Source organism: Diceros bicornis, chromosome 16 (assembly GCF_020826845.1).
Source record: "Diceros bicornis minor isolate mBicDic1 chromosome 16, mDicBic1.mat.cur, whole genome shotgun sequence".
In the NCBI taxonomy this organism is placed as follows: domain Eukaryota; kingdom Metazoa; phylum Chordata; class Mammalia; order Perissodactyla; family Rhinocerotidae; genus Diceros; species Diceros bicornis.
The window spans coordinates 5,750,442-5,776,713 of NC_080755.1; the positions used below are offsets into that span (position 1 = coordinate 5,750,442).

General features: G+C 44.6%; 1 protein-coding gene across 3 annotated transcripts in view; it reads left to right on the forward strand.

The window, feature by feature from the left end:
- Positions 1-6,900: 6,900 nt before the first annotated feature.
- PTPRM (protein tyrosine phosphatase receptor type M) overlaps positions 6,901-26,272 on the forward strand; it is a 779,193-nt gene continuing 759,821 nt past the window's right edge. The window contains exon 1 of one of the 3 annotated variants that reach the window (XM_058556689.1): positions 6,901-7,286. In XM_058556689.1, coding sequence (XP_058412672.1) covers positions 7,214-7,286 — 73 coding nt within the window. In that variant the 5' untranslated portion in view covers positions 6,901-7,213. The remainder of the gene's footprint in view (positions 7,287-26,272) is intronic. The other 2 variants (XM_058556687.1, XM_058556688.1) reach the window with 2 other exon arrangements.

Below are 26,272 nucleotides of genomic sequence, written 5' to 3' on the forward strand. Positions count from 1 at the left end.
TCCTGGGAACTCAGATTTGGACATGGCTGTAATTATTACATTTTCTAGTTTATTGCGATCACTATGCAGGATCCACCTTGCTACGGACCCATGACTAAGTAGGGGATTTTTCGAGAATATCAACCTACCTAACTTTTTTACCTAAAATAGTGAAAAGGTAAATGTTCCAACTAGAAACAGATTTTTTTTTTTTTTATAATTTTATTTATTTATTTTTTCCCCCAAAGCCCCAGTAGATAGTTGTATGTCATAGCTGCACATCCTTCTAGTTGCTGTATGTGGGACGCAGCCTCAGCATGGCCGGAGCAGCGGTGTGTTGGTGCACGCCCGGGATCCGAACCTGGGCCGCCAGCAGCGGAGCGCGCGCACTTAACCGCTAAGCCACGGGGCCGGCCCCCAGATTTTTTTAACTAAAAATATGACCTATTTGCAAATTGTGAACTTCTAGTCCCACCTGGTAAAATGAAGCAGAAGAGCTACATCATAAACTCCAAGTCCAGTAAGTGAGGGCCTGTTTATAAAGAGCTTTCACACACACGGTCACTGACTCTTACAACGCAATAGGGTAGACAGGACAGAAATGCTTATTCTCATTTGCAGATAAGCAAACAGGAAGGCCTCACGTGACGAACCACGAGGTTTACTGGGTCTAGTCTGGTGTGGGGTCTGGCAGCTGACAGAACTTCGGTATGCCCAAAAGATGAGTCTGAGGAGAAAGGATAGGAACATCTGTTGAAGGTCTTCTCATCCAAATGGCAACTGGGCCCAATTAGATATTTCTATCCCATATCCACCTGTACAGAACCCCAGCAAGAACTTTGTGCATAGCAGACTCTCTTTAGTATTTGATTTTAAAATCAGTGGTTAATAACAATTTATATATCACTAATGACATGCTAAGAACTGTTCTAAACACTTTATTCCTCACTTAATCCTCACAACAACTCTGTGAAGTAGGTACAATTATTACCTTCATTTTATATATAAAGAAACTGAAGCACAGAGAGGTTAAGTGATTTGCCCAATGTCACACAGACTAACAGTGTGAGGGTTAAGATTTTTAAAAATAATACGCAAGTGCATTGCCCTGGTATCAACACTTCAGGAGATTAATTTATATTCTGAGGTTAGTGTGGGCGAAGCAAAGAACTAAAATCTATTACCTCTCCCGTTTTAATTAGGCCATGAGAAGGAATTCCTGGGGCATCAAAAAATTCACCCTAGTGATTTAATCCTTTATGCAAAAGTGGCTTTGAACTGTGCTGGGCTGAGCTTTGCCTTTTGTCGGTGCCAGGTTCCAACCTTAGGTGGGATATGAACAGCTACAAGAAAGGGCACCTGCCCCATTCTCTCTTCCGTTCAGGTGAGAACAGGCTGCACTAGGGAAAGTTTAAACGACCTGGTTTCTTCCGGCCCCTGTGAAAAACTAAGGACGTGTTTTCCATCTCATCCCATTCTCACTGGTTTCATGTACACACGTTCTAAAGGTGAGCAACGATGTGAAGGCCTGGGTGACAAGTTCTGTTTGCTCCTCTCCTGTCAGAACTGAGTAGAGTAGATGCCAGCGGTGAGCATGTGCAGGGCAGGGGTCTGCAAGGCACCGGGTCCGCGTCCCCACTGCTGCCCGGGGCTCCCACGCTTCTCCGAGCAGCGGGCGGAGACTTGGATGCACCGCGCGCCGAAAGCTTTGCTTCATCGGAGGTCCACATAACAGGGCATCAGTTTGTCCAGTGCCGGCGGGTGCACGCAGAGCCGCCACGTGTGATGCCGCTGCTACAAGCCAGGAAGCGGAAATCCACTACTGTAACTCGCACAGTCGGGACTCAATCCAGGTGGACTCCAAATGCTGAGCTAGCTCTGTCTCGACTCCCTCTCTTCCTCCTTCCTTCCTTCCCTCTCTCCATCCGTCCTCTCTCCCCCTCTCCCTCCCCAACTCCTTCCTTCCTTTCTTTTTTTCCCAACAACATGCTATCTTTGATCCGTGAAAGACAATATATCACTGTAGAAACCTATACAAGGGTGCCTACATTTTCCATTTATTATCTCAAAATACACTTTCATGATCTCAATGCATCTCAAAAAGTGGGAAATACTCATGACAGTAAGACCTAGAGAAGAAAACATGAGTAATGAAAATAATGACAATCTTTTCAATTAAGCGGCCTTGGGGGTATTTAAGTGATCTAATTTTGTCCAGGCTTTTGGCAGGTGTGGTGATACTCTGGATGGATCACGCACTTTCTGCGTGTGGTTAACCTCTAAGTTCAACATACAATTTGGGTAGGTAGGGATAGGTTATGGTCAGATCAGTTTTCTTTCTTTTTTTTTAATTTACATGTTGTCTTTAATGGGGTTTGGACAGGTTTCATGAACAGAGCTACTGCTTCTAAAGATACCGCTACCGCGTAAGCATGGTGGGCAGTTCTGCCCACAGACCTGGCAAGGTGGGCTCCTCCCCCACACCTGTGCCTTTCAGGGCCCTGAGTATCACAAACCTGTAAAAATAAATGTAGTAAGGGAGACATGGTCACTTCTGTCACTAGGGGTCTCTTGCTCAGTGCTGAGGGAGCATATAACATAACCCTAAACATCTGCTCTCAAAACCAACTCTCTTTAGGCTCCTGAGAAATGCTGGCACCACAACTTTGGTCCCATGTCCTGGAAACATCACTGTGAGGGTTTCTGGGGTGTGCTGCTGCCGACACGGTGGATGGACACTCCTAGGTGTGTGGATGATGTAACGGCAGAGGCACTGTGTTGAAGTCAAATTTATTAAAAATCAAATCCTTCCTTTCAGACAGCAAGTATATCATACAGTTTTAAATAATGAGTAGTGTTCCCAGTAGTGACAAGCAGCAATTTTCTTGCTTCTCTTCATGTTTCAATCCACAGTTCTGATGGAAGTCACCCATTAGTATAGTATTTGCACCTAGTTGAACATGGTGATTGAGGGATATTTTGCAAAATTAAATAATTAATATTACAGTTAAAATGGTAGAAATGTCGTTATAACACATGTGAAACATGACACCGATTCTTTTTTTTTTTTTTGTGAGGAAGATCAGTCCTGAACTAACATCTGATGTCAATCCTCCTCTTTTTGCTGAGGAAGACTGGCCCTGGGCTGACATCCGTGCCCATCTTCCTCTACTTTATATGGGACGCCGCCACAGCATGGCTCGACAAGCAGTGCGTCAGTGTGCACCCGGGATCCGAACCGGCGAACCCTGGGCTGCTGCAACAGAGCACACGCACTTAACCGCTTGCACCACCGGGCTAGCCCCTGACACCAATTCTTTATGTGGACAATCAGGTGGACGTTGAATGCTAGAATTGCTAATGGTTTCTATTTTATTAAAAAGTTAGTAAGGTATAATTGAATTTTCAAATATTAAATAAAAATTTTAACATTTTTATGAATAATTTTCATTTAAATGTTGGTATTCATAATCATAATTTGTAGCTTGCACTTTAATAGATAACTTTGAATCATTTGGAAGAAAACTTTCAACAACTATAGGAAAGTATTTTAATTTTCTGATTTTAAAAATGTAATTTACATTTTTGATGAAAATATATACTCCAATTTTGTATAATTTGAGTACACTAATCTTTTATTGGTGTTGTCCAATACAACTTTCTGTGATGATGGAAATGTTCTATATCTGTGCTGTCCAATACAGTGGCTACTAGTCACAGTCACAAGTGCTGAGCACTTGCAATATAGCTAGTGCCACTGCAGAACAAAATAGACCAAAAAGGTGCTCCATATAGAACAGCAAAGCTTCGGATCATTACTGTCACTGGAATGCAAATTATGTGATAATCTTGATTATAACAACATAGTGATTTTACTCAAAGGAAAAAATCAATTTTATGGGATAAATATATAATAATGTATGAATTATGTACATCTTTATTGCTTATCCATTTAGCCAGACTATCAACAGAAAATCTAGGTATGCATAGTGATATATTCAGTTGTCTTTGATATTTTTGCTGACTTTTGGCACAGAAAAACCAGACGTTTTCTTTTCTTTCAATATTGTTATATTTGTCAAGGTAGGAAGATATAATAGTTTGCTAGCTTGATTAATAACTTTGAAATATTTAGACATATGATGGGTCTCCATTTGGTAGACTTGCTCCAAGCCCACGAATGTTGGAGGCTGGCCTGACAGTACTCCTAACTCTGGCCATTTGCAAATGTCACTATAGTCCCCAGAGAGACAGGAGCATCCTGTGGCTGGACTAAAATGAAAAACCTCCACTGCTGAAAAAACAAGTCAAAGCAAACGTCCCACTGAGAGGATTCCTACAGGGTCCCTTCCTTACAGGAAGTCCAATCCATTCATTTTCCAGACAGGCCTTCCATTTGGGCTCAATGCTGCTTTGGCCTGTTACCTGTAAGAGGGAGTAAATCAACAGGAGCTGTCATAAATTTGAGGGGAAAATGCTGCTGGCAAAAACCCTATCACTGTTTGAAATGTGCGTTGCAGGATAATAAGGGTAGAGTCAGCTTAACATTGTAATGGCTAGAGAATGGGGATCATGGAAATCCATTGACCCCCCCCACTAAACTCTCCAGTAAGAGAAGGGACAGAGTATCTTCAGGTTACCAGGGTATCCGCAGCTGGAGTCTCTGCAGGGCTTTCTGTCCACTGGTGCAGGGACACACTGCAAGGGTAGCCCCCACCCCCACAAGCCGCCTTACACATTCCCTTGCCCCCAGCTGTTCCAGCTCTCAGGCTGGCCCACACTTTCTCCCTGAGGCCCCCAGGATTATGTCCAGGTGCCCACAGTGGTAACCTGCTCATGAAGACACCCTGTGTTGACTTGGTTTTTTTCTCCCTCTGTCTCACTTTCCCATTCCTCTTGTACTGCTTCCTGGGATTACTTCCCCAATAAAAATCACTGGGACTTAAATTCTTACCTCCAGATCTGTTTCTGGGGGATCCCAGCTTAAGACAACCTCCAGCATGTGGCATAGTGCCTGGCATATAGCATGGCCTTAATAGATAGGTGCTGGAGGAATTAACATACTTTGCCAATGAAATCCTACCCTAACATTAGCTTCTTCACCCACCTCAAAGAAGTTACTCAGAAGGAAAGTGACTAGATTGACTTTTACCTCCTTTTCTTGATCCTCTATGTATCTACCAGCATGAAAGCTCTAGCTCTGTTGGAAAGCACACTACCATTCAAAAAAAAAAAGCAAATTTGGGCTCCAGATTGGACCACCCTCACTTGTTGATTCATTTGAGGTATGCAACTCTCCTTCCTCTCTGATGCTTCAAACGTTCCTTTTGCAATTAAAGATAAGGCTCAACAAGTACATATTTGGGAGAAGTAGCAGGATGATGTAAGGTCATTTTAAGAAGTAAATTATTAATACAGAGCCTTTTAAAGAGCACTTCTGATAAGAGTCTAGAAAGTGGAATTCTTGAAGAAAGAGGAGGTGTTGGTTGGGACACCAAAGGCAAAAGTCCTCTAGTCCCTAAATTTGCCCCGGGGAAGTGACAGCTGTAACACATCCTTGTCTGTTCCTTCTGGGGTCCACTTGAGACAGGGTCAAGATAAGCGTGGGATCCACGTATTTTTTAGGCCCTACAAGCACAAAGTGGAAGCACGCTGGGGGGTCCGGGGCACGCCTGCGTCATGGATTTGCCTTCTTGCCCACGTCTCCGCCCGTGCTAGAACGCCATGTTACTCACGGTTAGTTACTTTGGTTTCTAATTTAACCTCTTCCCAGGCCTTCTACTGCTTTCAGTTAGCTAGGCCTGGCGTCTACTGTGCTGGTTTCAATGTGCTTGAAACCATCTCCGAGGGAGACGGAAGGACCACTTTTTTTTCCTTGTAATTTCACAAAGTGAACCTCTTTACTGAAGCACTGGAAGCTTTTTTAGTTACTCAATAGTCATCCCAGACCCAAAATGGCAAATTGAATATTTCAACACATTATTTGATTCATCACCCACGCCTCTTTCCATCTTGTTTCCCAACACTTTGCACCAGACACAGAAATCACAGGTTATGTCCAAACCCTGGTTTCGCTGTGACCGCCGCCTTCCGTGCACTGGCCGCGGCTCGCCCCGGCCCACCGGGGATGCGAGGGCACGACGAAGCGGCAGAGCGCGTCAGGCTGCGCGGGTGCGGGGGCCCCGGGGACAGGAGCGCGGCGTCCCGCTGCAGGGTCGCGGCGCCCGCTAACTTCGCTCCGAGCCTCCCGATCGCCCGGCTCGCCTTTGCCGCAGCCGCCGGGGAGCGCGGGCCCTGCGACTTGGGGTGCAGCTCTCCCGGCTCGGTGACACGCCGTCCGGCGCCGGGGCGGAGCTGGCTCGCCGCGCCCGCGGGGCCGCAGGCCTCGGGTCCCGCCCGCCGCTCTCACAAACTACTCGCGGCTCGTGACCCGGGACAAACTTCTGGCTGAGGCGCAGCCCCTTGCACAGGCACCTCCCGCAAGTCAGCCACCAAACAGAGGACGCGGCTGGGCGACGAGGGGGAGCAGGGGGAGACCGGTCTCACGTCCTCTGCGCGCGGTGACGCCGCACCGCTGGCGGCGGCGGTGGCCGCGGCCGCTCCAGCCGAGCTCCCTCCCGAGGCGCCGCGGCCGCCGAGCGCCGGGCCGGGCCGGCGGGGTCGGGCGCTCACGCCCTCTAGCGGGCCGCGGCGGCGCCGGGCGGCCGTGACGTGGGCGCTCCCTTCAGCCGGCCGCGGGGCACCGCCAGTCAGTCGGGGAGCAGGAGCCCGGCGCGGAGCCGGCGCGGGCTCGGCCATCGGCGCGCCGCCGCCCGGGGGCTGGGCTCGGGGCTGCAGGCGGAGCGGCGGCGGGCAGGACGCGCGCGGCCAGCCCACGGCCACGGCCGGGGCCGGCGGCGCGGGTCCCGAGCAGGGGAAGGCGAGCGGCGGCGGGTGCTGCGCCGGAGCCGAGGGCGGATTTTGGCTCCGTGGGCGCGCCCTCCGCTCCCTCTCGCAGCAGCGCCAGACGCCGAGTGGGGCGGGCGGCAGGGGAGGAGGACCCCGGCCCCTGGCCCCGGGAGCCGCTGGAGTTCGGACTTCGGCAACTGCCGGCACTTTGGGGGTCTGGTTGTGTTTTTGGCTGTTTACCCTTCTCTTCTCGCTGCCTTGAAACCGGAGCTCCGGTCCGCCCTCCGCCCTCGCGCGCCCACCCGCCGCCGCCGGGGAGCGGCCCGGCGCGCACTCAGCGAGCGACATGAGGAGACTTGGGACTTGCCTGGCGACTTTGGCCGGACTTTTGCTAACTGCCGCAGGGGAGACGTTTTCAGGTAAGCGAGGCCACTTCTGCCGTCTCCAGGGGCGCGCGGGCCGGAGCGGGGGCCCGGGACGCCGGCAGCTCCCCGGGTGCGAGAGCCGAGGGCGAGTGGCGGCGCGGGGAGGGGGCACGGGGGGCCGGGCACCGCGCCTGCCGGTTAGCCGGCGCCGGGCGAGGGGCTAGCGGGGAGGGCGGGCACGGGCGTGAGCCCCGGAGCCGCGACCCCGTCTCGGCGCCGCCCCTCCGCGGCCTGGGCTCCTGCCCGGGGCGGCAGCCGCCGCTCGGAGTCCCCGGCCGGCTCCAAGAGGCACGGCAGAAAACTTTGCCTGAAGTTCGGAGCTGCAGCCGCCGGCCGCCGGGCGTGGGCGCTGCGCAGTCCTTCCGACCCGGAGCCGCGGCCGGGTCGCCAGTGCACGGCTGCGCCCGCGGCGATCGCCCCGACCCGGCCGCAGCCCCGGCGGCGGCTGCGATCGCCCGGCACCCTGCCCTTCCTGCCGCCGCCCCCAGCCCGTCGCGGCCGGTGACCCTGGCTCGTCCGGCGGCCGCGCCGCAGCTCCGAGAGCCACGGCGGGCGTTCCTCCTCCGTCCCAGCGGGGGCCCGGGGCGCCGCGGCCCTGTGCCGGCCGGGCTCCACTCCCCACCCTCGGCCCCCAGCGGAGCGCCGCGGCCGGCGGCAACTTGTTAGCCCAGCCCCGCCGCCCGGGGGTCCCAGGTGGGCAGGAAGGGGACTGGCAGTGTGTGTGCAAATATGTGTGTGAGTGTGCGTGTGTGCCTGCTTGCGCGCGCGGGGCGTTCCGAGCCCGGAGGCGCTCCCGGCGGAGAGGATCTGTGAACAGGAGTCCGGGGTCAGGCGAGGGGCTGAACCCCACACGGAGTTACAGGGATGACCTCCGGATCGCCGTCAGCGCCGGGAGCACACACGTGGATGGACAGCAAACGCTTGCACATTTGCCCACTTTCTTTCTTGTGTGTATTCTCATTAAGTGGCACACACAGTGGTGCCACTGGGCTTCTTGTTTTTCTTTTACTAAAAAGCTTGCTAAATGGCCTTAAACTGGGGTTGCAAAATAGGTTTCTGTGTTTATTCGGGAGGACTAAGTTGGACCTTTTTTTTAAAATTTGAAGAAGGAGAATTTCACCAACAGTAAAACGTCCATTTTAAACAGTGTAGACATTTGGCTCTCTGGCTCGTGGAAACATACATTTTGGCCTTCTTGGAGTCCAAGATACATACAGGCACAGAAGGCTGTGTCTCGTATGCTGCTGAGCTGCAGGACCCTTGACCACAGCTGGCCACAGAGATGAAGCTGAATTTGTAGTTGGCTGATTGTGCTGTAAAACCTCAACGTCACCTTCAGTAGAGAAAAACCCTTCTCCTGAGTTTGAGATTTCCTTAACCTCTGGTAATCGCACGTGCTCCGGAGGACTTAACAACACGATACACTGCTGTCTGATATAAAATTGATGCAGATTTTGGCCTACGTTCTTTCTTATTGGTGAGTTATGGAGCAGACGCGCCAGTTTTAGAGCCTAGTATCTCATTAATATGAGAAGACGAGTTCCAGGGCGTTCGCGGTGGCCTTCTCTTGATTAAGATCCTGAACTCTCTGCCCGGGATTTCGTAAAAGTTAAGCTGTGTCAAACAGCTTTCCGATGATTTTTAAGTTGTGTTTAAGGGAGTGGAAACAAGTATTTATGTAGCTTATTTAAACCGTCGGTCCCTCATTATTAAAAAGGATTTCAGCCTACCTAATACTGACCTGTGTCCTCGTTAAGGCTGATTTAAATTATCAGTCCTACCAAAAGAGACTTTTACTAAAAGTTAGCCGGAGTGTTCTCTTGGGGGAAAATATATCATTCTGTTTGTTTGAGTTACCATACCATTAACTGAAGTGCTTTCTTTATATTTGGAAATCCAGAGTTATCCTAATATGTTAGTGGGTAAAGGGGAAGTGAAGGGAAGTATCTAAGGGATTGCTTGGAAATGTTGAAATTTTAAAAATTTGAAGTTGGCAAGTTTTGTGTGTGCAAGGATCAGATATGTTGCAGTGCATTACATTTTTTTTCCTCTGGACTTTGCATTTTAGGTAGTATAAGTGTAAGGCATGTAATACTTTGGAAAAGTCAGGTTTTTTGTATGTTGGGAAAGTTAATTATGATGGCATTGGCACTTATTTCTTTTTATGATTCTTCCACAAATTGTGATAATTGGCTGCTTTTCACCTGACATGGGAATCAATTTTAGAGATAGAGGAGCTAGATTATAAGCTTCTTGAGGGCAAAGTCAGTTTTTTTTCTTCTTGATTCCCCATAAAACACTTAGCATTGAGCCTTAGACCTAATAGGCCCTAACTATTTGTTGAATAAATCGTTAATGTGAATCCTGATCATTTGCAAACATTCAAATTGTATGTGAATTGACTGACACAAAAGGGAGGGAAAGGAGTGATTGTTACAAGTCAGACTTGGCTTGCCTTTTTCCTTCCTTGAAATTACCATTTTCCGCTCAGGTTCTCTTAGGCCACCCAATGGACTCCATCGTGAGATTTTGTGGAATCAGGGGAGGTTTTTTGGTGTAACTAAGATTTATACACAGGTGCATTGCTGTTGCCCTTCTGCAGTTTTCCTCATTCTCATATGCTCTTTTTGAATAGGTTTGGAATGTATATGATTGTCAACTTATCATTTCTGGAGGTGACTACATGTAATTTGGATGCCAGCCATCAGAAATAGAGTGCTAAACTTATTGGAAGAAAAAAGAAAAGAATTAGGTTTTTGGTCTGTGAGGACTTTATTTACTAAAACATCCGTCTAAAAAAATCGCTTTCTCCTTTTACGATCTCTAATTTGTTAGGTAGAGTATTGGAGGCTCACCTTCTGCCTTCTAGGCTTTTAGTGATGGTTAAAAGTAACCGTCATAAAAAGGTGTACAAGCAAGACATGAGGAAGAAAGGGAATCATTTTACTTTTGCTTGAGATTCTCTTTTCCATAGCGAGAAGCCAAATAGTTGGCAAGTCATTCCTCTTTGACCTAATTTTCTTCAAAGCCAAGGTGTGATAAATATTATATGATGAAGTGTTTAGTTTTACCTGATAACAGGACTGAGGTGTTAAGTTCTGCTAAGCAAACTTTTGTTTGCAGAAATAGAGCAGAAATAGAAATACAAACAGATTTGGCCCTTTATTTCCACTCCTGTATTTGGGACGTATTAAACCTTAACATAAACTTGTGAATTTGGGACTCTTGTGGAGAAATTTATTTTTTAAAATACTCTTTTAATGACATTTATGGGAAAGCAGCCGAAATTGGAATAAAGTCTGTAGTTTAGTTAGTAGTATTGTCCCAATGTTTAATTTCTTAGTTTTGGTAATTCTACTATGGTTCTGTCAGATGTAAATATTCGAGGAAGGTGGGTGAACGTGTACTTGAAATCTTTGTACTCTTTTTATAACTTTTCTGTAAGTCTAAAATCACTTCAAAATATAAAATTTTAAAGTGCTCTTTGTAAAGAGTGGGAATAGATTTGTTTAGCATTGGGATTTATTTTTTCTTTTTCGGATAACTATCGTCATGACATTTTACGTTTTTGTGGTGCTTTACCTAGATTGATAATTGATATGATGAAAATACTTCAAATTTTAAAAAATGAAAGAAATATGCCAAGAAATTACAATAACATTTTTAGTGTTATGTGTATGTAAAGAAGTGTTGCTTGAGCCTAATAAATTGTTCTGATCTGGAAAATTACAGATTTTAGTCTCCTATGTTTTCGAAGGGCTATTTCACAGGTTTCCAGAAGAGGAGTTACTTACATACAGTGATATACGGATGTGTGTATATAATATACGGATGTGTGTATATAATTTGAGTAATTCTAAATGAACTTTCTTTAATGAACAAGTAATCTGAATTATGTCTTCAGATTATATAAGTCCTATATGAATAAAGCATAGCCTTTTGTTTTGGGAAATGTAGATTTTAGAATTTAAGTATTTCTGTGACAATTCTGTAAAAGGGGATGCCTTTATTTACATTTTTCATAGTTCCATAACAATTGTAATATATTCTAGAAATTGATGGGCTGTATATGTCTATTTTGGTAGAGAAACTATGTTTTGGATTAAGTATTGTTTCCTTTCAGTTTTGGTTTTAGATTTTATTAAGATTTCTAGAATGAGTGTGTATTATTTAAATATCCCAAGACATGGTTTTCAGTTAGGGGTCAGGCATTTTTCAACAGTGTAACATTTTTCTTAAGGGTATCGTCTACCATGTCTTTTAAGATTCCTCTCTTTGAAAACCAGCTTTCCCAGAAACTTCCTTACAGTTTTACATCTTAGTGTGCTTCTATCTTTATGAATACAACATATTAATAAGCTTATTTTGTGAGAGAAGGTTTAATTACTAATGTTTTTCAGACTCACTAATGAAAAATTTTTAAAAGATACAAAATAATACAAACCTCCCATCATCAGAGGATGCATCTTCTCAGGTATGCCATGGGTTTCAGTTTAGTCATCAGAGAGCCTGAGTTTACACTGTAGCTCCAAAAACTCAACAGAGAAAAATAAGCAGGGCTGGCATTGGGTAGATAGCAGGAAAGCTTTAGTCATCAACCTTGGTAGTCTGTAGTGCCCCCCACCTTTGGTGGGGGTGGGTGGGGCGCTGGCAAGGCTGGGGCATAATTGAGGGGCGGGAGTATGTGAGAGAAAATAAAAGAAGAAAACAGGGATGCCAAGAAAAGGGTTGTATGCTCAGGGATAAACACCCTAAGTTCTGGAGATCCTGGCAGCGGAGGGTCGCTGCCCTTAAACTCCCTTTGCTGTTGAGGGTGGAAGGTGTGGAAAGTTAAGGGAGGGTAATCAAGCGTGACAGGCTTGCAGGGAGATCAAGCTGACATCCTGCCCCTCAGCGGCTTCAGGTGGCCTTGGGCAAGGCGTCGGCGTTTTGAGCCAGTGTTGATGGCGAGCTATGTTTAAACCTGTGCTTCTCAAAACTTAGTGTGCCCGAGGATCACCTGGAGCAGGCCTTCCCATGTTGATTGTTGGGGCCGACCCACAGTGGTTCTCAAGTGGAAGGTCTGTGGAGGGTCCCACAGCATCCCTAGGTGATCCTGGTTTGTGGCCACATTTTGAGAAACATTCTGAAAGAGTAGTTCTTCAGATGTTGTCTTGCACCAGCAGTATTAGCATCAAACGTGTGGACTCTTGGCCCTGCCCAGACCTGCTGAATCAGGAACCCTGGGGGCGCCGGGGGCAGTCTGTGTTGGAACAAGCCCTCCAGGGGATTCTGGTGCTGGATAAGGTCTGAGAACTACTGTTCCAAAGAACATGATCAGCCTCCCTTGACAACAGCTGAAGGAGAACTAGGGGTAAAATATAATTCATCTTCATGCACTTATTAGCCTTCTGATGACCACGGCCAAAATTATGAGCAGGCAGATGTGATTGTGTGATGGCTCTCAGCCTGTTAGATGAAACCGCCAGTGTGACATTTCAAATAATAGTCTTATCTGGGCAAGATACTGGATCCAGCCAGTTGTAAAACTTAAATGGAAAAAGTTTTCTATAATTTTACTTACCAAAACATAAAGTTTTAATTATATTTTGCCATAATGATTAGCCATTGGAAATTTCTCTGGGTTGATACTGTATATAGAAGATATTTGTTGGTTTTTGTAATAAGCACATAGCCCATTGTGCCTATTAAAATAATGCCTTTAAATCAAGTAAATATTTATTGAGCACTTACTGTTTGTAAGGCCCCCCGTATGGGGGGCAGGGCTGGGTTGATAATGGGCAAAGAAAGATGTAGTACCGTACTTGGAAAAGTTGTGCATCTATTAGAAGTTTCAAAATCCACTGAAATGAAAAGAAACAAGGATTTCTTAGGAGAGAACTAGAAGTTAATGTACATAAAATTTGGAATTTTAATGTGGAAATGTGAAACTTGCCTTTGGACATAAACTCAACCTCCAAATAGAAGTTTCTCGTTATACATCTTTTTAAAGTACTAACAATGTGTATCCTAAATAGAGCCTTGTTTTTCTCTTATCCGCAAAAGAAAATCATTACATTTCTGTCATTTAAACCTCCAGGTAAATAAAAGTGATTGTGATGTCATTTAACAATTTATTTAGAAAATATTGTCACCAGACTGAATTCAGCGAGTCCGTTACAGAGTGCTTTTCACAGGGCAGGCTAGCCTCCTGCTTCCTGCTCCTTCTGTTGTGGGCACAGCTGCTCACGAGGTGTGGCTGCATCCCAAGCCCACCTGCCTGAGGCCAGAAAGGCCAGCCTTATCGGCGGAGGGCTTCCGGGGCGCCTCCGCTTCCAGCTGCCGAGGGCGCCTGGATGCCTGTCTCTAGCTCTGTGTTGTAACGTGACATTCTGCAGTGGAAGTTGTTATTCCATTCGTTGTAGTTCTAGTTTAGTTTGTTGTAGTTCAGCACTGACCCCAAGGCAACTTGAGACGCCTCTGTGATAATCTTTCTCATTTTTTCTTTTTGCTGTATCATACACATAAACTGCTCTTCTGTATATAGCACTGGAACTGGAAGTTGTGTATCTGCCAACTAAGAGCTCATGTGAACCTTTGGGAACGTCTCGATGAGGCCTTTCAGTAGTCGACCAGAAAAGGCAGTGCATGAACGGCCGTGTGGAGGTGTGTAACATCCATAGGAAGTGGCTTCTGTACTGCGCTTACATCTGCAAGACGTTACTTCTGTGCTTTGTCGGTTTAGGTTTATAATTCAGGAAGTCATTAAAATTTGCATGGAAATCTGATTCAGTCTATTTTCCTGTTTAAAACTCTGAAGACTGATGAGTCCCACAAACTTTTAATGTAAAGCACAAGTGTTGGGCCCCGAATTGGAAGAAAGAGGAGGGTGGAGGATCTGATAGAAGGCCGTGTCACTTACCTGAGAACTGGGGCTGGAAGGAGGGAAGTCACGTCACCGGCAAAAGAGCGATGACACGGTACCTGCAGGAGAGAGACTGAGAGTTGTCAGAGACTGGTCAAAACAGAGACATTCTTAGAACTTTCCTCGGAATAAAAGGCCACCATTTGACAGAATGATTTATTTAAAAGTACAACAACCTAAGCAGAAGCAAAGCATTTGCTTTTCATGGTCTGCAAAGCATAAAAGCTTATAGAGCATCAGTTTGTTTTCAGATGGGTGAATACTCATTTTAATCTCTCTTTCTTATTCAATATGCAGAAAGCAGATTTATTGCGTACGATGAAAAGAATATGTTTTGGTCTGGGTTACTGCGGAAGTCAGAGGCCCTACTGTTTTCCCTGCTTCCAATGGTGGAGTTGGAACAGGCTCCAGATGGGCTTCAGACAGTGGGGGAAAGGGAACTGGACCACACCCTTTTTACAGACCATTTTTGATGGATCTTATTTGATCTCTCTTCTCAGTTGGAGTAGTTTGAGGTACCTTAAATCGTGTCATAGCCACATGCTTGAAATTGACTCAATGAGGTTTTCTCTCCAGATACAAAATTATAAAGTGATCTAACGCATTCCTTTTAAAATAAATACTGATAATCTATAAAATCAAATTACTGAACAGTGTTTAGCATGTAGTAATCACTTAATAAATATTTGTTGAATGAATGAATGACTGAATGAAGTTCCCTTCGAGAAGAAAAAAATAAAATTACTTATGCTTACTGCTGGCTTTTTTTTTTCTTTCTATCAAGTGGGACGTTTTTGAGCATTTGTAATAAACTTAACAATAGGCCCATGTTGTGGGTTTTGTGCTTGGTTCCCTTAGCAATTTATAGGCATGTAGAGATTCACTTGCTAAATTTAAAGGAAAAAGTGTTATGTTTTGTTTATTAAATATGTAAAAGTAAGCCTGTAATTTTATCATGTATAATTTATAAATCAGTTATTGCCATAAAGCAGAATTTTGATATAATACTTATCACTAAAAAAAGAAATTCACCATGCAGTAGATTTGTCATGGCTTGACTCTAGGGGATTTGATTTTAGTCACTGGTATTTTAAAAGAACCATAGTATCACCAGTAAGCAGGTTCCATGACAGGGAATAATATGTAGTATGTCTGCAGTTTTTGTTTCTGATGTGGAATGAAATTAATTGTGCCCACACAGAGCTCAGACTCGATCAGGTTAACATCCAGCTCATCTTCAGCGTAGCTGGCGTGCTCTCGGTCCTTTTCATTCAGTGTGGTGTACTCTCAAGTGATGAAACTTGAAACTTGATAAAAAGAGGCTACTTTGACAACAGTCTCATAAACTGTGTTCTCTGCTTCCTTGACCTTTGAAATCCAGACTGCTGAATACGGTATAAAGTCTCCACAGTTGTCAGCCATCGGCATTATGTCACGTGTGTATGTTATGGGGGTTCGTGCCTCAGTTACCATCTTCATCCCGTTTGGGTGGCGTTTTAGAGAGCCCCTCCCCTCTGTGTAGCACTGCTCACTGGGCAGGGAGCCATGGGGGAAGCTTGTTGAGGGTCCTGCCTGGTCACAGAGGGCCTTGGACAAGTGGAGGGTGTTAGAGCCCTGACGTCAGCCATGGGGTACCTGGGGTGTGGAAAGAAGGGCAGAGGCCCCTTGGGCAGGTCAGGTTTTGTTTTTGGTGAGGAGGACTGTCCCTGGGCTGACATCTGTGCCAGTCTTCCCCCACTTTGTATGTGGGACGCTGCTGCAGCACGGCTTGACAAGTGGTGTGTAGGTCCACACCTGAGATCCGAACCTGCGAACCCTGGGCCGCCGAAGTGGAGCTCTCGAACTTAACCATCACGCCACTGGGCTGGCCCCCAGATCAGGTATTTTTGGTTTTGACTTCTTTTTTTTTTCACCACTGAATAGCCATGTGGCCCTGGGCATGTTATTTAATTTTTCTGAGCCTCAGTTTTCTTTTCTGGAAAAATACCTAGCAGGATTAGGAGCCCTCTTGAGGTAACAGGGCTGTGTCTGTTCAGTTGTGAGGAAAAGAGGGGATCAGTCTGTTCTGCCATTGTCCATGTCCATTGTAGGTTTACCCATTTTAACTTGCTGTTTTTATAAGTCAGAAAGAGTTGCATTTTGGCAATTTCATGTGGCTCAAACTAATAGATACCCTTTTGGGTCCAAGGCTTTGAGTTGTGCCTGGAGGCTGTACAGATGATGTGGATGTGGATGTGGTTATACACATACATGTGTTATAAATATATGGCCAATAGTATGTTTTAAAAGAACCCCCCCAAAAATAGCAAAATGATCACCTCAGAATTGACACCATGAGGGCCGGCCCCGTGGCTTAGCAGTTAAGTGCGTGCGCTCCGATGCAGGCGGCCCGGGTTCGGATCCTGGGCGTGCACAGACGCACTGCTTCTCCAGCCATGCTGAGGCCGCATCCCACATACAGCAGCCGGAAGAATGTGCAACTATGACATACAACTATCTACTGGGGCTTTGGGGGAAAAATAAATAAAATTAAAAAAAAAAAAAAAAAAGAATTGACACCCTGAAAAGCCAGCAGTGATGAAAAGCCAGCACTGCTCGGTGCCGTGGAAGGTAGTGTTGGACACCTGCATTGGAGTCACCTGAGGCTTTTGTTAGAAATGTAGATTCCTGGCCCCGCAGACTAACAGAGTCAGAATCTCTGGAGTAGGGCGACAGAAACTGGTAAAGAAATACTTCAGATGATCTTGATGCTCGTTCACGTTGAAAGACCAGGGCTGGCCCCGTGGCTTAGCGGTTAAGTGCGCGCGCTCTGCTACTGGTGACCCGGTTCGGATCCTGGGCACGCAACGACGCACCGCTTCTCCGGCCATGCTTCCTCAGCAAAAAGAGGAGGATTGGCATGGATATTGGCTCAGGGCTGATCTTCCTCACAAAAAATAAATAAATAAATAAAAATAAAAGTTGAAAGACCACTGGTAAGAAATCAGCAATGACTCAGAGACCCTGCCTTTTGGAGAATTTATCACATCTTCTCTGGTATTGAGAAGGCATCTGAGGATCATTACGTCAGTTTTTACATATCAAACTATAATTGAGTAGAGAGTATTTCTTTTATGAAGCAGAGGCTTTCTGGTGTCAGAAGAGAAAATGAATTGTGAAACAAGGTATTTTATAGAAAATTATCTGCTTCATACCCGCCTTCTAACTTGGAGGCCTCTAGTACATGTGATATCAGTCTGGAATTTTTAGGATATTAGAGTGAGGAATAAAGACATTTCAGAGTAATCTGAACACAGATGATTTTTAAATCTTTAAATTTGTAGATGTGAGCTGCATTTTTAGGTGACTCATTCAGAGAAGAACATGAGACAAGATGATATTGGGAAGATTATTTTCCAGCCCTGATGCCTGTATCTCATGTTTGCTAAAACATATGGACACTGTAGAATTCCTGGTCCTAGGGGCCCCATAAACATGGGCCAAAGGCTTGGCATTTTGAGTGTCGTAGTTCCTAAAATACGCACGAACCTCGAAATGGGCGTACCAGTCTGTTAAGGCACTTGAAATGTTCACTAGCTCATCATTTTGACCAAGAAAGAAAGGTGCTTGTTGAAATGTCGTCTCTGGGAGAGGTGGCTCATTAAGTCATCTTAAATATGACATCCCCAACTAGCTGTCATCTCGATAAGTTGACATCCTTAGATGTCAGATTTCTCACTTGTAAAATGAAGACATTTGATTCAGGTATCTATAAGGTCTCTCCAATCACTTAAAGAGTATGAAGATTGTCATCTTAGTTCAAATTAGTTTGTCGATAGCGTGGTGTAAGAGAATGAGACCTGGGTCAAGGTCATTTTTGATAGATGAGGATGGGAGAAATGTCTGGAACATTGGGTCCAATCTGCCTGATATAGCCTGAAGTTGCTTGTTAAAAGGAAGTGAGTTTGCAGGGATGTCTGGAGGATTTTAGATGCTTCCCACATTTGCCATAGGTGCCTCTGCTGAGATAGGCACAAATGAAGCCCACTCTTTTCCTCTGTACTTGAGAATGTAACTACACATTCCTATGTGCCATTCACACGTGCCACCAAAGGCTCTGCAGCAACCAGACTGTTTAGGTGGGATTTTCTACTTGAATATTGACAACATAGTTCAGCCTTATTTCAGGGCCTTAGAATTGATAGTAATAAGCGATAACCATATATTGAGCACTAATTATGTGCTAGGTCTGTGCTGAGAGGATATGATATTCTCAAACCTGTTGTTGCCCAGGAGCTACTTAAAGCTTGGCTGAGAGAATTGATGGAAGCTTTGGGAGGTAAAGCTGCCTCCATTCCTAGCAAAGCCGGGCAATCTGAGCAGGGGGTATGGGGACCGTGTTAGATCGCCCTGCCCCATGCACACAGGTGCAGAGTTGCCTTTTCCTGATTTATCCTTTGATTTGATGCCATCCACCTGTGTGGAGGTGCGCTCTAAGCAAAAGCGTTTCAATGCAGTGTTGTATCTGGTAGAAAGATGCTGTGTGATGGCTTATTACGCAATATACGATCTGTATAATGACCCTCTGGGGAGATTTCTTTCCAGGTCTTAGTTCCAGGAAAGTTGTGATTCTTCTGTGCAGTTAGTTTCTTCTTGTGGACATAGAAAATTGTATAACCTGTCAAGTTTTCCTCTTTATGTTGGCTGTTAGAAAGCCAGGTTCAAATGTGTGTTCTGCAGTAGTTAGAACTTTTTCGAACAGGAAACCTCGGTCAAAGCTGGCCTCTATCAAACAGGGAATTTTTTGGCTCTTGTAACAGAGGAGGCCGTGGGTGGGCACAGCTGGTCCCAGGGGCTCAACGCAGTCATGGGGTTCTGAGTCTTCTTCTCTAAGCGTCTTTCCTCTCTATGTGATGTTTCTGAGGAGTTACAGACTGAATCCTCCAGCTCCAAGCCCAGTGGGAAGAGAGATTCTCTCCCCCAGTGGTACAAACCACTCCTGCTGTTGGGCTCGTCGAGTGGCTCACGTCACCTGCTTCCTCTTTAACCTCATGCTCTGCTTGACCCAGCCACTGGACCAAGCGTGTGGTCAGCCCACATGAACCACATGGAATAAGAGTGGGGACATGGAGGTTTCTCTGTGGAAAGATGGGTTCCATTACCAGTTGAAGAGAGTGGATGCTGGCTGGGCAAAAAGCAGCAAAACGCCCAGAGCGACCATCTGTGCAGGAGGGCCTCATTCTGGTTCCTTTTCCTGGCTTGATTCTTAGTTTCCTCTTCACTTTTCTCACCTCATTCTAATTTATCTTGCTGTATTTTATGTATGATTATAAATGCATTAAATCTTTTGGAACTGGGTGATGGTGGCAGAAAATAAGTGAGTTCCAAATCTTAACATCTGAGTCAGTGTTCTGAATACAACTTTTACGTGTGCACACTTCTTTTACTTCCTAGGACACCACGTAACATTCATAATGCACTAAAAGTGAAGAACACAGGTATGGGAAGATGGTAGGGAGGTTATTATGGTCTGCCCCTATAGTTCTCCACCTTATTTTTTAAAGCATCAAAATCTTTTGGTTAAGCAAAATTTTACATAGGTAGAAAAACATACAAATCTTCTGGTTAAACAAAATTTTATGTGGGCAGGTTAAAAAAGTGACTCTCCAAATTTGGAAACAAGGTATAATGGTTGCTCTTACTGTGTAACAAACCACCCCAAAACTTGGTGGCTCAGAACAAGAACTGTTTACTATTTTTTATGTTCCATGGGGTGTCTGCTGATCTAAACTGAGATTGGTATACTTTATGTATATATCTCTACTCAGCTGATCTTGGCTTGGTTCTCTTGATATTTTGGGGTTGGCGGGCTGTAGGCTGGTCTAAGATGGCCTCGGCCGGGACAGCTGCACTCTCTTCCATGTGGTCCTTCATTCTCCAGCAGGCAGAGTTTCCAGAGAGAGAGCAGAAGTGTGCCAGGGCCTCTTGGCTCATGCTTGGGATGGGCACATTGTCACTTTCACCTTATTCTTCTGGTCAAAGCGAGTCACAAGGCCAGCCTAGAATCACAGGTAGAGAAATAGATCTCACCCCTTGGTGTGTGGGGCTGCAGGACCACATTGTAAAGAGTGTGGCTACAAGGAGAGGTGGAGAGTTGAGTGCCACACGGGGGTCTGCCAGGACTCAGTGCCTGTGCTCTGAGATGCCTCTGCTTTGCAGAACACCATTGGGAAGTCACTGGCAGCCGGAAAAAACGGAATTTAGGATTGAAAGACCTGCATTCAGTGGCCCACCCTGCCACTTACTGTCTTCTGAGAGGGAAGCTGTTTAACCTCAGTGAACTCAGTTCCTTATCTGTAAATAAGGTCATTCAATGGCATTCTGATTCGTAGATTTGCTCCAGAGATCAAATACGATAATGGACTGTATAAAAAGAGACTTTTACAAACTGTTGTGTCTCTGGGTAGAATCTGAATATGATTGTAGCCTGATTAAACCTGAGTTCTCATCCTGGCTGTGTCATTTATCAGCTGTGAAAGTCATGTTGCCTCTCTGAGGCCAGTTTCTTCATCTGTGAAGACGGATGATGTCTGCCTCCTTGGTCATCCTGCGGAAAGCCCAGCGCCCGGTCTGTAGAGTCCGTATGACCACGGAGTAACCTTGAGTCATTGTCTGTGTGTTCCCTGTATGTATGCAGACCCCAAAGGGTGTGGTTCCCTCAGCCTCAGGTTTTCTCCCATTTGTAATCTAATAAACTTGCTGCTGTTTCCTCTGGCTTCCCAGCGGCAAGGGAAAAGGAAATATGAATATTGCATGCCCCCTAGGTGTTGGGTCCTTTATGTGTTATTTACTACCAAAGCAACCCTATAAGGTGAAAGTGGTGGCACTGTCATTTTATGGTTTATGGAACTGAGGCCCCAGTACATTTCCGGATGTCACACAGACAGTGGGTACAGCTCTTTGTGGACCCCAAAGGGCTCCATTCCTCCACTGCTTCTTGGGCCCAAAGCCTGTGTTCTTGGCCCTGCTTGTTGGGCCCAAAGCACATGTCATAATTTTTGAATGTGCTTAAGCATTTGGTACAATTTCTCATTTTGATGTTAAAAACGATTATAAAGTTGGCAAGTCCAGCAGTGCACTGTAGCTACTGCTATTTTACTGCCCTCTGCAATCGTAAATTAGAAGTACTTAGCTTCTAGGTAACTTGAATGAAATTAATTGATTAGAGACATTATCCATATTTTTCATGAGCAGAGGAGGGCAGAATGTTGTCTTCTCCATGGTTTCAAATCCTCTAGATAGAATTGTGTTTTTGTAATTTCTTGTGCTTAGCATCTGGATATCTGATTGAGGTGAAAAGTGGAAAATCCTTTGTAAATCTCTTATCTGTGTGCATTAGTGGTCTCAGGGGCATAGTTATAATTTATTTAAAGACTTATCCCTCCAGGTGGAAGTTGTCAGGCCTTTGGAGTTTGATGTTAGTCACCTTCTTTGGAACAAATTGCATTTTCTTTGGGGTTGGACAAAGGCAGAGAAAGCATGTAGATCCATATTTGAAGGACTTAAAACAAACCAGTGAGTCGGGGCTAATTGTAGTCACCATGGGAAGGAACTATTTGGTATAGAATAGTCTACAATAGTTACATACTTTGCTTATTTAAACCCCTTTTTTTGCAGTGTTACTGGGGAGAAAAATAAGCAAAATAAACTGTGCATTAGTAAATGTAGAGTAAGTGAATATTAAGAGAATTAGCATCTTTCAGAGTGATTTTTTAAAAATTATGGATTTAGATTTTTTTTGTCAAAATCATTTATGAAATGATGATCATTGTCAACAGATGCAAATTTATACATAAGTACTAATTTTGGAAGGACTCTGAGCAGCTGGAGGTCAGATGAGATGGTTTATTCCTTGTTAAGGATAAGGCAGATCCGGGGCTGACCTCAGGGTTCTCATGTTTGGCTGTGCTTCCCTCTGGCATGATTGGGGTCAGGTCTCCTAATGTGACACAAGTCCCAGAATAATAAAATGGATGTTATAATAACTAAAGTGCCTAAAAAGATTATGAAGATCAGATTAAATAATTGTAAATATTGCTTTCTCAGCTATGAAGTCCTCGCCACGTGTGAGCCACTGCCGTCGTGCCCCTTGGTTGGCTGTTTCTCAGGGTGTCAGCTAGAGTCAGGACGTTCTGTGGAGCTAAGCTGTGCTCCTCCTTCTGCCCCTGCGACCCTCCTCCTAGGCCTGCTTTTAGTGAAAATAAAACAGCTACAGCCGCCTGGTGGTTGTTCTCTATCTCTTTGTAAATGGGAAATTGCTCTTAAGTGGCATTTTTTTTCCTCTTGGGATGCTTTCTGAAAGCGTATTGTTTGTTCTATTCTAGACCACCCCTCATACCCCAAGATTATTCTTTCCTGCCTCAGTTCTGGAGACTAAAACTGAACACAGGAGTGAGAAATCCTCAGTGATTGGAGAATAGTCAAAAGTTGTTTGCAAGGCATATTCTTTTCCAAAAATAAATAATTATCGAGGACTGAGAGTGCAATGAGGCAGGATGAAGTCCTCCTGCGGTAGGAAGTGGCTGTGCCTTCTGTGGGAGAGGACTGGCCGATGAGCTCTGTGTTGAGCCCCTGGGGCCTGGCAGTGCTGGGTACTGGGGATAGAAGAGTGTCGAAGAAGAGGGTTGGCTCACAGGAGCTTGCAGAAAAACTCAAGGGGCACACAGGTAAGCAAGGTTGGCTCAGCAAAGGAGCCTGAAGCTGAGACTGCAGGGAGGAAGGCCCTTGAGGGAGCGCTTTCCAGTGGTCAGCTCACAGGGCCTCACGGGGCAGGGTGTGGGGGCGCAGTGTGCCAGTGGAAATTAGGAGCTGCCCCCACCCGTGGGGCACATGGTCACTATTCAGAGGGAGGGGAGACAAGAGACCTCTAAATATTGTCTTTAAATGTTTGTTTGTTGGTTTTCCTCTTACAATGGGATGCCTCCTAAGCAAGTGAGTCTTTTTGGTGTGTATGTGAGGAAGATTGGCCCTGAGCTAACATCGTTGCCAATCTTCCTTTATTTTGTATGTGGGACGCCGCCACAGCACAGCTTGATGAGTGATGTGTAGGTCCGCACCCAGGATACAAACCTGTGAACCCTGGGCCGCTGAAGTGGAGCACGTGAACTTAACCACTACGCCACTAGGCTGGCTCCACAAGTGAGTTTTTGAAGGTAGTGGTCATCAACTTAGAGTAGATGCAGAAGAAAAGGCCTGGGAAATTGGAGAGAGGAACAAACTTTTCATAGTTTTTTTTTTTTTTTTAATTAAAAGATTATGTTGTTGGTGACTTGGTACCTTTCCCTTCTGTATCCATGCAGTAGATCATAGTTGCTGCTGTATTTAAGAATGACTTGGTGAGGGATGAGAATTTGGCCAGAAGTTAGAAAAGTGTCGGGTGTTAGGGAAGGTTCGGGAATCAGATACTTGGCTTCTTTTATCCTCATGCCTGATATCACAGTCCAAAGCTTTGTCTTTTTCCTTTTCCTTCTTTCCCCTCCTCCATCTGCATTTCGTGTAAGAGGTGGATTTTAAACGAAAGTGGTGAACTACACAATTATCCGTATCACACTGATCACCCTCTTACTGTGGTGGAATCATCAGTGGACAGGCTACTAGGCATCCTGTTTGTTCTCTGAAGGGTGCGGTCAGGACAGTGAGTGTTGATCCAAATAGAGAGAAGGGGTAGGTGAAAGTGTGACCACCAGCATGTCGGTGTCAGACACCTGGCTGGTGGGCTGGTTCTCTATTTATCTTGTTTCTAATCAGCACAGCAGGACTTAAGGGTGAAAGTATTTATAACATAACAAAAGCACAGCTAATGCTTATCGGATACTTAAAATGTTGGGCATTATTCTAAGTGCTTTTTGATATGTATTACCTGATTTAATACTGATAACCACCTATATTACCCCCATTTTATAGGCCAGGAAATAAGCTCAGAGTGACCAGTGAAGTGACCAAGCGCGGACAAGTTGCAGGGGCAGAGCTGAGGCTTGAGCTTGATCTGAAGCTCTCAGTATCTGAAGCCGCTAAGCCACAGTACCTGCCACGTCTTTGTGTGGGGACACAGTTAGAATCACTCTGCACACACCGGGAACTTAACCTGCTTCTGTTTCAAGACCTTGGATCTTTTCGTATGTGTCCCTTTTGATGGGTTAGCTCAAAGTCCAGGGAGGGTGGACGGATGCTTCGAGTGTAAAGGGCAGGGACCCCTGCATAACAGGATGAAGGAATGGAGGAGAACGCCGGCTCTCAGGACACTTATCAGGCGGGTCTTTTTATTTTGGAGGATGACTCAAAACAGAGTTCAATGGATGGGTTTATCATTCTGGAGACTGCGTTGTAACATAACCAGCAAAACTGCCAGGGTCAGGACAGAACAAGGGACAGATAGTGCTTTGTGGCTTCCTGAGCGAGGAGCCAGTGCTGCTCAGTTCCAGCGTCTGTGGGGCCTTGACTCTGGGTGGTCTTCTGACTTTTATGCTTGAGAATCCAGTCAAAGAATTTTTAAAAATTGGATACTTCCTTGCACATTGATAAGTTCACATCTGAAATTTTGCATCATATGTTTATACAGTTGAGAAGGAGGGAATTTATGACCTATGGTCAATATTGACATTTTAAGATAAAACTTAAAAAAAATCTTTTAAAGGCATCCATCGGAAACAGAATCCAAATCCCAAAGGGATTTGATACTCTCCATTGTCCATTTAAAATTACACGAACAAGCTTTTATTTGATTGAGAGAAATTTTACCTGCATAATTTTTCTTCTTGAGCTGGTATTTACATTTTATTTTCCCATAGAATCTTATCCTATTATAACATGTTTAAGCTTGAAAGTCTTTTAGTGATTACTTATCAAACTTCCCTGCAACAAAAATAGGTATAAAATTGAAAATTTAATTCTCTCTTTAATTTCATGGGACCGTAGAGCTCTAAGTGCTAAATTTTACCTGGTTGTTATCACTAAAATTATTAGTATACAGTTGACTCGTTAAAATTTATTGGAACAGTATTTCAGAAATCAACTGGACTTTAAAAAACTAGCTCATGTATATGTGGATAGATATTACTGCTAAACAGGGTTAAACACCAATTAATTCTATTTCCATTTTTCATTTTTATAAATATGTGTTGGGAAACTTGTTCATATCAATAGGTAGATAGGGTAGAGGAGTTTTGTTATAGCAGTGCCACTTTGAATTCTTTCCAAGTTACATGCCAGATGCACATTGAGATCTAGCATCAGAAATTATTTTTAATGACCTGTGAGTTGACAGTTTGATTAGTTTCATTCTCAAAATTGTTCGAAGCAAAAACTTAGAAACCAGCTAGTCTCTGAAGGATTTGCTGTCCAGTCATGCACCTTCTCATTTGCTGGGAAGTAAACCAAGCAGACCAAGGAAACACAGATTCCTCAATAACTGTTAATTACACCTGTTTTTGTTTTTAGCTTCAAGGCACCATGTTTAACCCAGAAATGCAGAAATATCCAGAAGTGTTTTTGAAAACAAAAATAATAATTTTAATATACTTTAGCCAATGCTTGCTTTAAATATACATATATATTATATAAATGTATGTATATTGTATATGTATATATTTTTCTGGTCAAACCTTAGAGGTGAAAATTTAGGCTAATCAGTGAATGAAAAATATCTGTCATATTAAGTCCTCATCAAAGCTGTCAGTCAAATCAGCCTTACTTTCTATCAGAAAAGGTCTAACTTAGTTTTTAATTTCAAATAAATGTTAATTTGCGTTTGAGGAAAAATTTAAAAAACGGTAAAAAGAGATTATATGACAGATTATTTAAGCAGTTTAGTCAAGTTTAAAATTATGTAAATTTAATAGAATTAATTATATTTTGTAAGAAGTTGTAAAACCCTGGCAATCTATTCTGTTTCTCATTAATGTAATATAATGGGTACCTAAAATTATGAGATATAGTAAAGAGAGGATTACAATTAAAAAGCATGCTGTTTTTCTGGTAAATGTGTGTGAATGTATGTATTGAACTCTGGTGTTCAACTTCCGGAATAATTAAATAAGAA